Source organism: Anomaloglossus baeobatrachus, chromosome 5 (genome assembly GCF_048569485.1).
Source record: "Anomaloglossus baeobatrachus isolate aAnoBae1 chromosome 5, aAnoBae1.hap1, whole genome shotgun sequence".
NCBI lineage: Eukaryota > Metazoa > Chordata > Amphibia > Anura > Aromobatidae > Anomaloglossus > Anomaloglossus baeobatrachus.
Genome location: NC_134357.1, coordinates 308,190,553 through 308,203,331, shown reverse-complemented (window position 1 = coordinate 308,203,331; position 12,779 = coordinate 308,190,553). Strand labels below are relative to the sequence as shown.

Here is a 12,779-nt window from a genome sequence, read left to right as displayed (position 1 = left end):
GGACTGGGGAGGCTGGCTGCATTATTATAGATGGAGGACTGGGGAGGCTGGCTGCATTATTATATATGGAGGTCTGGGGGGGCTGCATAATACAAAATGAAGGACACCTTATACATGGAATATAGGGGTGCATTATGCATGGAGGAGTATGAGGCTGCATAATGCAATATGAAGTTGTATGGGGTTGCGTTATAATAAATATATAGGACTATTGGGGCTACATTATAATATATGGAAAACTATGGAGCCTACCTTATACATGGACTATGGGGGTGCATTATAAAACATTGGTACTATGGGGTGAATTATAATACATGGAGAACTATGAGAAATTCATTATAATAATTGAAGGGCTACTTTATACATGGAGGATTATGGAGGCGCATTATAATATATGGAGGACTATGTGGTGCAGTATTATATATTGAGTACTATGGGGTGAATTATAATACATGGAGAACTATGGGAAATGCATTGTAATACATGGAGGACTATGGAAGTGTATTCTATGCAATGTGGGGGCCATTATTGTATTTGGAGAACTATATGCAAGGGGGGACAAAGATACAAGCAGGGAATGGGAACGTTTTGTGCTGAGGGAAGAAGGCTCTTTCCCTCAGCACCCAGATTTCCTATGCTCAGCTATACATCTTCTCTGAGCACCCAGCTTTCCCATGCTCTGCTTTACATCTCTCAGCACCCAGTTTTCCCATGCTCTGATATACATCTTCTCTCAGCACCCAGCTTTCCCATGCTCTGATATGGGAAAGCTGCGTGCTGAGGGAAAGATGTATAGCAGAGCATGGGGAAGCTGGGTGCCGAGGACAAGATGGATATCAGAACATAGGAAAGCTGGGTGCTGATAGAGGGATTTCAGATCATGGGAAATCTGGGTGCTGAGGGTAAGAGCCAAGTGTCAGTGTGATTATCACGTACCCCAAGTTTCGGTGTATGTGGAGGGGGGGGCCCAGGTCTGAACTTTGCACCGGGGCCCATCAAACTCTAGTTACGCCACTGCCAGTAGCCATATCTACTCTAAGGGGCACTTTGCACACTACAACATCGCAAGTCGATGCTGCGATGCCGAGCGCGATAGCCCCCGCCCCCGTCGCAGCTGCGATATCATGGTGATAGCTGCCGTAGCGAACATTATCGTTACGGCAGCTTCACATGCACTCACCTGCCCTGCAATGTCGCTCTGGCCGGCGAACCACCTCCTTCCTAAGGGGGCGGGTCGTGCGGCGGCATAGCGATGTCACACGGCAGGCGGCCAATAGAAGCGGAGGGGCAGAGATGAGCGGGCCGTAAACATCCCGCCCACCTCTTCCTTACGCATAGCCGGCTGGGACGCAGGTTGGAGATGTTCCTCGCTACTGCGGCTTCACACACAGCGATGTGTGCTGCCGCAGGAACGAGGAACAACATCGTAACATCGGTTTTTCCCAATTCATGGAAATGACCGACGCTACACCGATGATACGATTACGACGCGCTTTTGTGCTCGTTAATCGTATCAAAAATGCTTTACACACTACGATGTCAAGAGCGACACCGGAAGTGCGTCACTTTCGATTTGACCCCACCGACATTGCACCTGCGATGTCGTAGTGTGCAAAGTGCCCCTAAATGTCCTGTGTTCTACCTGCTTGTCACCCCAACTGCATGTCATCTGTCTTTCCATCCCGGCTACTAGATTTGCACTTTCCTTAACAACAGCAGTGGACAATACATTAGTGGGCGGCAATGTAGCTTTTCAGGGGTAGAATAACACAATTTTTATATGAAGTAAAGTATGATGTATAATGGCATCACTCCAGGAGTCTGTTGGGCAGGGCAATTCTGATGGTTAATAACCAAGACACACAACACATTTATGTAATCACATTTTTATACAATAACCCATAAAATTTGTTTTCTTACCATTACAATTTCCTTGATTTTTTTCCGTAGCTCATGTAGTTTCCCATGAAAATCATTTGCAGTCAGATGCTTTTTGTCCTTCTCAGTCTGAGTTTTACCCCGCATCATGATTGTTTCTCTTCTGGAAACAACTGCTTCCATATCACGGATCATTTTCTCTTGCTGTTTCATCAGCTGTGCATATCGAACCTACAGGCAAGAATAAATGTTTAGTAGCGTTACTATAATTCACAATATTTGCCTTCCTGATACTTTCTATCATTCACTTTACAGCCTCCTATTCTTACTAAACATTGCTGTAAAATCATCACTATGTAGTATAAGATCACAGAGATCTGATGGAAAACTCTGTGAAAGTGTGCACATTTGTTTGCTCACTTGTAGTTGACAAAAGTCGCTACATTTCTATAACATTTTTACGCCAGTTCTGACAAATTTTGTGGATGTTAGCAGAACTTAGAAGGATAAGGCCATGAATTAGCACAACCCGGCAAAGTCACCATAATTTAAGGAAAAAAAGTAATGGAAATTACGATGGAAATATACTCCAGTCGATATCTGGAGTACATTTTTGATGATGATGCGCGGCAGCTGACCGAATTCATGCCTAATAGTTTGGTGTAGCTTACTCCAACACATCCTGAATCAAAACTGGCACTCCAAATGCCAATCTAAGATTTGGCCTCTGGCTTTAAGTTTCTGAACCATCATATGCACATAAATCATATAGTTATGATTAAGTCATCATACAATCTTCTTGTAGACAAGTTCTCTTTGCTTCCTCTGTACCTGCATGCGATGGATCTCTGCTTTCATGGCTTTGATCTCTCCTTGGCCAGTTTCAGAGTCCACTGCATTACGCATCTCCTTTGCCAATTGAATTTTCTTTTCCCAAAGCATTATTTGGTGTCTGTCAAAAGAACAGAAATCCAAATAAGTACAAATAATAACCATAATACCTTGTATTTCAACTTCTTGCTCATTCTAGCACTCTTAGACATTAATGGAGAGAGCAGCATGCATAAATGTGATACGAGAGTGCGAATGGTGGCACTCAAAACAGGCTACATCGATGGTCAAAATAAAAGTTACAGCTCTTAGAACCTAATAATAATATAAAATCTATAGTTCCTAAAGTGTAACTAGACTTTCCGAGAACTACGCCCTCTTTATAAAGGCATATGTCAAATTATTTGCCAAATGGGGAACCTCAACAATCGCTAAAACAAAGGTGAAAAAGTAATAGACTATTGGGCCTGTCTTCAGTCTTGGAGGAGCTTCTACTCTTTAACTTTTGACAAACGTGGCACTCTTAGCATCCGGATCCGCACTTGACACTTTGTATGTTGATTTACAGAGTGAAAATTGGCAGCAAATTACAGTAGCAGCAAATAAATCTCAACCTTATACAGTAAAAAAAATTGAAATAAAATTGAATTGGAAATTGAAATAAATCATTTTTTCCTTTGTGACTAGAGAATTTTTTGTTTTAGTTTTTTCTTTCCCTTGTTCTAAGAGTCATGACATAGTCATATGAAGGCTTGTTTTGAGCGAGATAAGTTGTAGAGTTGAATTACACAATTCATTTTACCATACAATGCATTACAAAACGGGGAAAAATTCCAAGTGCTTTATAAGTGCATAAAACAATCAAACTGCAATTCTGCCATTTTTGGGCAGTTTTTACAGCATTCATTGGGCGGCCAAAATGACCCGGCTACATGGTTCTTCAGGTGAGCACGATTACAACAATACCAAAGTTGGCCAGTTTAATTGATATTTTAGTGGTGAAAATAAATTCTGAAATTGGTAATTAGAAAATGGCAATGCAAACAATTTTTGTTTTTTGAGACCAGTAACTTTGAGGCCCTAGTTTTCACGCTTTGCTTTTGAATGTATTTTCTGGAGGAAAGAATGGTCCCTGAAATGCGGTAATTCTCGTGTTTTGATCTTCTTTTTTAGTGTTTAACATATCATTTCAATAATTATATATATTGAAAGATTGAACTTTTTCTTTAGACAAGACAATACCAAGTTCTGTTTTTAAAATGCGGTAAAAGAATGGTGATTCAAATTTTTGAAAACTCTGTTCTAATTTTAGGGTTTTTTTAGCCTCCCTTAGGGGACCTGAACATGTGATCATTAGATCATTTGTATTATATACAGCAACACCACAGGATTGGTGCTTTCTGTGGTCCTATCAGTGACTTACAACTTTCTTTGTATAAGAGTGCACACAGAGGTAGCTGTCAATCACTGATAGGACTCCCTATTAGAGCAAAAATTGCAGAATGAGTAGAGGGTTAAATTATATAAACACAGGTTATACTGAATCTTTCTCAGAAAATATAACATAATGGCCGCAGATTGGACTGCATTTTCATTGTGATAGGTTTAAAGCGAATCTGTCAGCAGGTTTTCGCTATGTAATCTGACAGCAGTATGAGGTAGGGACAGAGATCCTGCTTCCATCAAAGTCTCGGTTCGTTTACTGTGTACACTGTGTATTGACAGAAAGTGGCTGGGAGTGGGGTTGGACTAGGAGGCACTGGTAATCCCAGTAATCCTAATAATCTCCTGCTATAATACTAATTTATTGAAACAAAAACACAAAGCTTACTAAGTGACACATTCATGGAATCGAGCTCTCAGACCCTAGATCAAGGTTCTTTCAAATGATATAGCAATAAGCTTCTGACAGATTCCCTAAAAGTACAGTATCAAAGCTTTTTGCCAAATTCATAGCATTGCCTATGTCTAGATTTGCATGTTAGCTTGATGAGTCCTATTTTCTATTATTACATTATTTTTTTACATCCCTTTATCACAAGGGATTTTCTATTCTATCCCAAAACATTTCAAATATTGTACGGACGGCAGAGGTCAAGCTCCGCAGCATATAACACTTTTCTCGGGTCTAAATTTTTACACTTTTTAAATAAAGGCTCAATTTTAACTCTCTGCCATTCTGGCTACACTCGCAATGCTAAAGGGAACGTGAGTGACATGTGGATAAAAAAAGAGAATTTTGTTTACTTACCGTAAATTCTTTTTCTTATAGTTCCGTATTGGGAGACCCAGACCATGGGTGTATAGCTTCTGCCTCCGGAGGACACACAAAGTACTACACTCAAAAGTGTAGCTCCTCCCTCTGAGCTTATACACCCCCTGGAGAACCAGATCTAGCAAGTTTAGTGTAAAAGCTGAAGGAGAATAGCCACCCACAAGTAAAAACAGAGCAAGAACCGGAACAACCGGAGACTCTGTCAACAACAACAGCCGGTGATAACACGCAGAACAAGAAGTGCCAACAGGCAACAGGGAGGGTGCTGGGTCTCCCAATACGGAACTATAAGAAAAAGAATTTACGGTAAGTAAACAAAATTCTCTTTTTCTTTATCGTTCCTATGGGAGACCCAGACCATGGGACGTCTCAAAGCAGTCCATGGGTGGGAAATAAACAAAAAAACTAAGAAGTAGGCGGAGCCTAACCTCACAAATGGGCGACAGCCACCTGAAGGATGCGTCTGCTCAAGCTCGCATCTGCCGAAGCATGAGCATGCACTTGGTAGTGCTTTGAAAAGGTATGCAGGCTAGTCCAAGTGGCCGCCTGACAGACCTGCTGAGCCGTAGCCTGGTGCCTGAAAGCCCAAGAGGCACCGACAGCTCTGGTCGAGTGTGCCTTGATCCCCGGCAGGGGAGGCACCTGAGAACACTGGTAGGCATCCGAAATGGCCGACCTAATCCAACGGGCTAAGGTCGGCTTAGAAGCAGAGAGGCCCTTACGCCGACCTGTGGTTAGCACAAAAAGAGAAGTGCACCGCCTAAGAGCAGCGGTGCGAGACATATAGATCCGGAGAGCACGCACCAGATCCAAAGTATGCAACGCTTTTTCAAAGCGATGAACAGGAGCCGGACAAAAGGAAGGTAGGGTAATGTCCTGGTTAAGGTGGAAAGGAGAGACCACCTTAGGAAGAAAGTCCGGAGTCGGACGGAGAACCACCTTGTCTTGATGAAAAACCAAAAAAGGTGACTCCGAAGAGAGCGCAGCCAAATCAGAGACTCTCCTGAGGGAAGTTATGGCCACTAGAAAGACCACTTTCTGTGAAAGACGAAACAAAGAAACCTCCCTAAGAGGCTCAAAGGGGGGTTTCTGCAAAACCGTGAGAACCAAATTGAGGTCCCAGGGATCCAAGGGCCGCCGGTAAGGCGGAATGATGTGAGACGCGCCTTACAAGAAAGTGCGGATCTGAGCCAGCCGGGCGATACGCCGCTGGAACAGCACTGACAGAGCCGAGACTTGTCCCTTGAGAGAGTTGAGGGACAGTCCCAGCTGCAGACCGGACTGTAGAAAGGACAGAAGGGTCGGCAAGGAAAAAGGCCAAGGAGGATGGCCGGAAGAGCGACACCAGGACAGGAAAATCTTGCAAGTCCTGTGATAGATCTTGGCAGAGGAAGACTTACGGGCCCGAGTCATAGTGGAGATGACCTCAGGGGGGATACCAGAAGCCGTCAAGATCCAGGACTCAAGAGCCACGCCGTCAATCTGAGAGCCGCAGAATTCTGGCGGAAAAACGGACCTTGTGAGAGAAGGTCTGGACGGTCCGGAAGATGCCACGGCACCTCTACGGACAGATGGAGCAGGTCTGGGTACCAAGCTCGCCTGGGCCAGTCCGGAGCAATGAGAATGACTCGACGGCCCTCCAGTCTGATCTTGCGCAGAACTCTGGGCAAGAGCGCTAGAGGGGGAAACACGTAGGACAGACGAAACTGGGACCAGTCTTGAACCAGAGCGTCCGCGGCGAATGCCTGAGGATCGTGGGAGCGAGCCACGTAAACCGGAACCTTGTTGTTGTGACGGGATGCCATTAGGTCCATGTCCGGAGTGCCCCACTTGCGGCAGATTGACTGAAACACTGCCAGATGCTGGGACCACTCGCCGCCGTCCACGGTTTGACGGCTGAGATAATCTGCCTCCCAGTTTTCCACGCCTGGGATGTGGACTGCGGATATGGTGGACTTGGAGTCCTCCGCCCATTGAAGGATGCGTTGTACCTCCAACATTGCCAGGCGGCTGCGTGTCCCGCCTTGGTGATTGATGTAGGCAACCGCTGTCGCGTTGTCTGACTGGACTCGGATGTGCTTGCCCGCTAATAAGTGGTGAAAAGCCAGGAGAGCCAGAAGCATGGCTCTGGTTTCCAGCACATTGATCGAGAGGGCTGACTCGGATGGAGTCCAGGTGCCCTGCGCTCGGTGGTGGAGACATACCGCTCCCCAGCCGGATAGACTGGCATCCGTGGTGAGGATCACCCAGGACGGGACCAGGAAGGAGCGCCCCTGAGACAGAGAGAGGGGCCGAAGCCACCACTGAAGAGATCTCCTGGTCTGTGGCGACAGAACCACTAACCTGTGCAAGGAGGAAGGCCGCTTGTCCCAACAGCGGAGAATGTCCAGCTGCAGAGGACGCAGATGGAACTGGGCAAAGGGAACAGCCTCCATTGACGCCACCATCTGGCCCAGCACCTGCATCAGGTGCCTGATGGAATAATGGCTGGGCCTCAGCAGAGAGCGCACCGCCAGTTGGAGGGACTGTTGTTTGATTAAGGGCAACTTCACAAGAGCCGGCAGAGTCTCGAACTGCATCCCTAAGTACGTGAGCCTCTGGGTCAGAGTCAGAGTGGATTTTGGCAGATTGACAAGCCACCCCAATTGGGCTAGAGTGGCGAGAGTGAGCGAGACACTCCGCTGACAGTCTGCGCTGGATGAAGCCTTGACAAGAAGGTCGTCCAGGTAAGGAATCACTGCCAATCCCTGGAGGTGCAGAACCGTAACCACTGCTGCCATGACCTTGGCGAATACCCGAGGGGCCGTGGCTAACCCGAAGGGGAGAGCCACGAATTGGAAATGTTCGTCTCTGATTGCAAAACGCAGCCAACGCTGGTGAGAAACTGCAATTGGCACATGCAGATAGGCATCTCTGATGTCGATGGATGCCAGGAAATCCCCTTGGGTCATTGAGGCAATGACTGACCGCAGAGACTCCATGCGAAAATGCCACACCTGAACATGCTTGTTGAGAAGCTTGAGATCCAGGATGGGCCGGAAGGACCCGTCCTTTTTGGGGACTAGGAAAAGATTTGAGTAGAAACCTCTGAACCGTTCCCGGGCGGGAACCGGTACAATTACTCCGTTGGCCTGCAAGGATGCCACGGCCTGTGAGAAGGCGGCGGCCTTGGAGCAGGGGGGAGTTGACAGAAAAAATCTGTTTGGCAGGCTGGAAGAGAAATCTATCCTGTAGCCGTGGGAGATGATATCCCGCACCCACTGATCGGAGACATGTTGAAACCACGCGTCGCCAAAGTGGGAGAGCCTGCCACCGACTAAGGACGTTGCTGCCGCGGACAGATAGTCAAGAGAAGGCTGCCTTAGTGGCAGCCGCTCCTGCGGTCTTCTGTGGACGCGCTTTTGTGCGCCAGTTGGATTTTTGGTCCTTAGCTGAGTTAGCGGACGAGGCCGAGGGCTTAGAGGACGACCAGTTAGAGGAACGAAAGGAACGAAACCTCGACTGATTCCTACCCTGGACAGGTTTCCTGGTTTTGGTTTGTGGCATGGAAGTACTCTTCCCACCAGTAGCTTCCTTAATAATTTCATCCAGCTGTTCACCGAACAGCTGGGACCCAGCAAAGGGGAGTCCAGCAAGGTACTTCTTTGAAGAAGCATCTGCCTTCCACTCTCTAAGCCACAAGATCCTGCGGATAGCGAGGGAATTAGCCGAAGCCACCGCAGTGCGGTGAGAAGCCTCCAGCATGGCAGACATGGCATAGGATGAGAAAGCTGAAGCCTGAGCAGTTAAGGTAACCATCTCAGGCATAGATTCCTTAGTGAGGGAATGCATCTCCTCCAGAGAAGCAGAGATGGCTTTGAGAGCCCACACTGCTGCAAAAGTCGGGGAGAACGAGGCCCCTGCAGCCTCATATACAGATTTGGCCAGAAGGTCAACCTGGCGGTCAGTTGAATCCTTAAGTGAGGTGCCATCAGCCACTGATACAACGGTCCGGGCTGAGAGTCTAGACACCGGGGGGTCTACCTTTGGTGAATGAGCCCACTCCTTGACCACCTCAGGTGGAAAGGGAAAACGGTCATCAGAACCACGCTTTGGGAAGCGTTTGTCAGGGCAGGCCCTGGGTTTGGACACAGCGGCCTGAAAACTGGAGTGGTTAAAGAACACACTCTTTGTCCTCTTAGGCGAGGTAAACTGGTGCTTTTCTGCCAGAGAGGGTTGTTCCTCTGATACTGGCGGATTGAGATCCAGTACAGAATTAATGGACGCAATCAAATCACTAACATCTGAGTCACTTTCGGACAGACCAATGGGGCACATGGAGGTAGTCTCCGAGCCCCCAGTAAAGGCATCCTCCTCGTCTTGCGAGTCAGCTTCTGAGACCGAGCCGCGGGACGAGGAAGGAGAGGGAGCCCTGCGTCGCTTCTTTGAAGGATAGGGTCTGGGACCAGATGATGAATCCTCTGTGAGCTCCGGTCCTGAGAGAGACCTAGCAGCAGAGGCACCCTGTGAAGGGGGCTGATGCATGCTCAGCAAAGTCCTGGACAGATGTCCCATGGAGTCAGCAAAAGACTGGGAGATAGACCTGGTTAAGGATTCTACCCAAGCCGGGGGGTCAGCCACAGGAGCCAGAGCAGCCTGAGAGACCCCTGGGGGGGCGATTCCAGGCTGAGGCATCGTCAGGTTAGAGCAGGCATCACAATGTGGATAGGTGCTCGGTTCCGGCAGTAGGAGCCTACATGCAGTGCATACTGAAAACAGCTTTGGAGCCCTGCTCCTCGTGTGTGACATGCTGCTGGAGTGAGGGCTCTGCCAGAATGACCCCCAGAGAGTATATACAGAGGTCCACAACCAGAGGTTGTGGCTTACCAGACCGCTGGAGCGGTGTTGTGTGCCCTCCAGATCCCGAAGCCTGGACCCCCAAGCACCTCAGCAGGGATGCTGCAGACCAGAGCTGATCGCAGGGAAAAACGCTGAGAAAATGGCCGCCGGAGCGAAGGGAGGGGGCGGGACTCATCTCTGAGAGCGGGATCTGGAGGGCCATAGAGACTTATAGGGGAGGAGACATGTACTCAATGAGGAGTGTCTCTCCCCTATGCAGAACGGCCGCTGGGCGGAGCCGCACTGTCCCTCTGCATGAATGACATGCGAGGGCAGTGAAACCGAAACTAGGCCTCCGGCGAAGCCAGGGCCTAAATTTGAGCGGTGCGGCCGGCGCGCAGGCACCATCGGCGCGGTTCTCCGGCGACAGCCAGAGAACCCGCCGGAAATGTCACAAAATACACTCAGCACACTCTCCCACAACAATAAAGTGCAGGGACCCCCAATATATAAACGTCTCAGGTACTTAGCTTGCTGAGACGCAGGGTTCCAAATCCCTGGGGATGAGTGCTGCGGTCCAGCAGGATCCTGAAGGGCTGCGGATGGAGACCGGTCTCCTGCCAAGCATGGAGAACCGTGCTGGCTCCCACTTCAAGCCAGAGCCCAGTAGGGATGGTGAAGGAGCACGGCATGTAAGGCTCCAGCCTTGCAATCAACCTTAACAGCACCGCTGACACAGTGGGGTGCGAAGGGACATGCCGGGAGTCCAGCTTGGACCCGCTTTTCTTCAAACTCTTTCCAAAAATCAAAAATCAGATGAGAATGCATGTGTGGATGTATGCCTCCTGACACAAAGCGATAAACTGGCTAGATCTGGTTCTCCAGGGGGTGTATAAGCTCAGAGGGAGGAGCTACACTTTTGAGTGTAGTACTATGTGTGTCCTCCGGAGGCAGAAGCTATACACCCATGGTCTGGGTCTCCCATAGGAACGATAAAGAAAAAACCTTTTAAGGCTGCAGACACATTAGCGTATGGCATCCGATGCGAAAGCAATGGATGTGATATGCTAATGACCCCCAACTCCCGCTCTGCTGCGAGTGTGAGCCGAGTGTCATGCGACTGTGACCGAATCTTGCGATCGGGTCACAGCTGCGAAGCTGAGTGCAGGTGCTGCGGAGTAGAGGGAGGGGTTAATCCCCCATCTCCTCTATTGTCAGCCTGTGCGTATATCACACTGCACTGGGATAACATCCGAGTGCAGTCTGATGTTTCTCTCGCACCCATAGACTTGAATGAGTGCGACTGATACCGCTCTCGCAGACAGTCACAGCATGCTGCCATTTTTTCCACAGTTCGTTTAGGGCTGAGAAAAAATTGCTGATCTGAGCTGCAGCATTGTCTAACATGGGGCTGAGTGCAATGCAAGATTTTCTCACATTGCACTCACCCGATTTATTCGCTTGTGTGAGTGTACCCTAAAGATGATACTGTATATAACACTACTGGCATTTATTACCCTTATTCACACTCACTCAGTCTCCACAAGGCTATGTAGAAGTCTTTCTTTCTCTTCCTGTACATTATCCAGATTTTCCTGCATTTCTATTGACTCCTTTTCTGCCTCCTAAAAAACAGAAGTGAAGAATTCAGGTCTCTGTAGCGCGTCCTAACCTAACAGAGTATCTCTACTGGCACTTACCCGAAGTGATCGCATGAAGTCACTCTCCATCAGGTGGTTATGCTGCAGGAGATGTTCCTTAGAGTTTGACTTTTTGCTCAGCAGCATGGTCAGGCGCAGCATGTCATTTTTCAAGTTTTTCATGTGATGTTCAATATCCTTTTGCTCATTTTTATCTTGTTCAATATCATCTGCCAAAGAAGAGTATTTGTGGTGATGTTATTCATTAATAGATTAAAAATACTAAAAATGTTCAGCACATAAGAAGAATCGAGACACAGGAACTTCAGTCATTACGGCTGTCCTGTAGAGGTCTCTGACCTACTGGACCCCAGCATTTGTCTTCCTATTATTATTTTTTACTTTAATCAAGTGTACACACAGTCTAATGTATATAGTTCCTCCTATGTGTTAAGCTTGGTCCCACATCTGAGTCCTGACCAAGTATCGAAAGGACTCCAGCTGTGGGAAGTCTGTGCATTCGGAGAAAAGTTGTTAACACTCGTCATCACAGGGAATATATGCTTTAATGTTTATGGTATCTGTAAAGAGAGGTTTCCACTCCATTTTTTTCCACATTACAATTCCAACTCCTTCATAAATGGCCAAAACTTTTAATGGGGTTGTCCCCTTTGAGACAATGTTCTGCACCAGCTGAAGTTTGTTAAAAAATCAAATCACACTGGAAGCATCTTCCCCGGGTTCAACAGTGATTATGTAGCATTGGCTGCAGTTTAAAATACGAAGTGAACAGCGTGGCAGCCAATCAGTGTAGCGACGGCGTGCCTGCACTGCTCTGCTTCTTCCCAGCAGGGACGCCTACTCACTCATGATGCGGCTGGACTGCACAGCCCTGCCTCACCTCCCCGCTGTCCTCCACGTGTGATTCTCCTTCCTCCTGCTCCCTGGGCCTGTGCACACCGCACAGGTCCCACGGCAGTGCATTTAGCATGTGTGTGCACGCTCGCTCTCTTAAAAGGCCAGCACACCTATTTCCAGATGTGCCATTCAGCCTCCTACTAGGGGAGGTGCCTATGCAACATGGTCAGTTAAAAAGTAGAATATCCATGGAGCTGCTCTGCACCATGCATTTTATCAGGTGAGCTGAAATGCTATTTTCTATGTCAACATGGTCAGTAACTGCATGTCTGTCCAGCTAGCTAGTTGTCTTGTCCCGTTGCCCACTCTCCATTACCTATGTTCACCTACCCGTACTTGTCACCCTGTCCCGGCGGTGTCCTCTGTATCTGCCTGCTACTGCTGTCCTGCCTGCCTCAGCTCTCCCTGCTGCACCTGTC

General features: G+C 48.0%; 1 protein-coding gene across 4 annotated transcripts in view; it reads right to left on the bottom strand.

Moving 5' to 3' along the window:
• The window catches only part of CCDC40 (coiled-coil domain 40 molecular ruler complex subunit), a 141,590-nt gene that overhangs the window by 15,351 nt on the left and 113,460 nt on the right, over positions 1 to 12,779 (bottom strand). For all 4 annotated transcript variants that reach the window (XM_075349686.1, XM_075349685.1, XM_075349687.1 and 1 more), the window contains 4 exons: positions 11,503 to 11,672; positions 11,336 to 11,427; positions 2,710 to 2,830; positions 1,921 to 2,109 (listed from right to left, as the gene is read on the bottom strand). In XM_075349686.1, coding sequence (XP_075205801.1) covers positions 1,921 to 2,109; positions 2,710 to 2,830; positions 11,336 to 11,427; positions 11,503 to 11,672 — 572 coding nt within the window. The remainder of the gene's footprint in view (positions 1 to 1,920; positions 2,110 to 2,709; positions 2,831 to 11,335; positions 11,428 to 11,502; positions 11,673 to 12,779) is intronic.